Source organism: Penaeus monodon, chromosome 20 (genome assembly GCF_015228065.2).
Source record: "Penaeus monodon isolate SGIC_2016 chromosome 20, NSTDA_Pmon_1, whole genome shotgun sequence".
NCBI classification, from domain to species: Eukaryota; Metazoa; Arthropoda; class Malacostraca; order Decapoda; family Penaeidae; genus Penaeus; species Penaeus monodon.
Genome location: NC_051405.1, coordinates 14,975,576 through 14,975,967, shown reverse-complemented (window position 1 = coordinate 14,975,967; position 392 = coordinate 14,975,576). Strand labels below are relative to the sequence as shown.

Here is a 392-nt window from a genome sequence, read left to right as displayed (position 1 = left end):
GGCAGGTTTATTCGGTGTGTATATTGTTGTATATATTTTGTGTTTAGGTATGTATACATTTTACTTTTCTTACCTATTTCTCCCTTGCGTTTCTTTTCTTTTTTTTGTATTTCTAAAGTCTTTCTTCCAGTTTTTTATGTGTTTCTATTTTCTTGCCTTTCACCGTTTTTCCTATTTCATTTCATTAGATTTTTAACAAGACAGTTATTTTTATTAGCCACTCGGATGGTTCTCATATTAATTCCTTGGCGACTAATTCCCGTTCTCTCGTTTCCAGAATGTGCAGCATGTTCCTGCCTGAACTGTCGAGCTTCTTGGCGTCCCTGCTGTTCGCTGTGCATCCCATACACACCGAGGCTGTAAGTGCTGAGTCATGCTGTTGAATCGAGGGA

The 392-nt window shown here is 38.3% G+C and overlaps 1 protein-coding gene across 1 annotated transcript in view; it reads left to right on the top strand.

Annotated features, from left to right (window-relative positions):
- Positions 1–392, top strand: part of LOC119585654 (protein O-mannosyl-transferase Tmtc3-like) — a gene marked incomplete at both ends in the record, with an annotated part of 116,247 nt that overhangs the window by 69,043 nt on the left and 46,812 nt on the right. Inside the window, 1 exon segment of the mRNA XM_037934330.1 lies at positions 278–359. Within this exon segment, the coding sequence (XP_037790258.1) occupies positions 278–359 (82 nt within the window).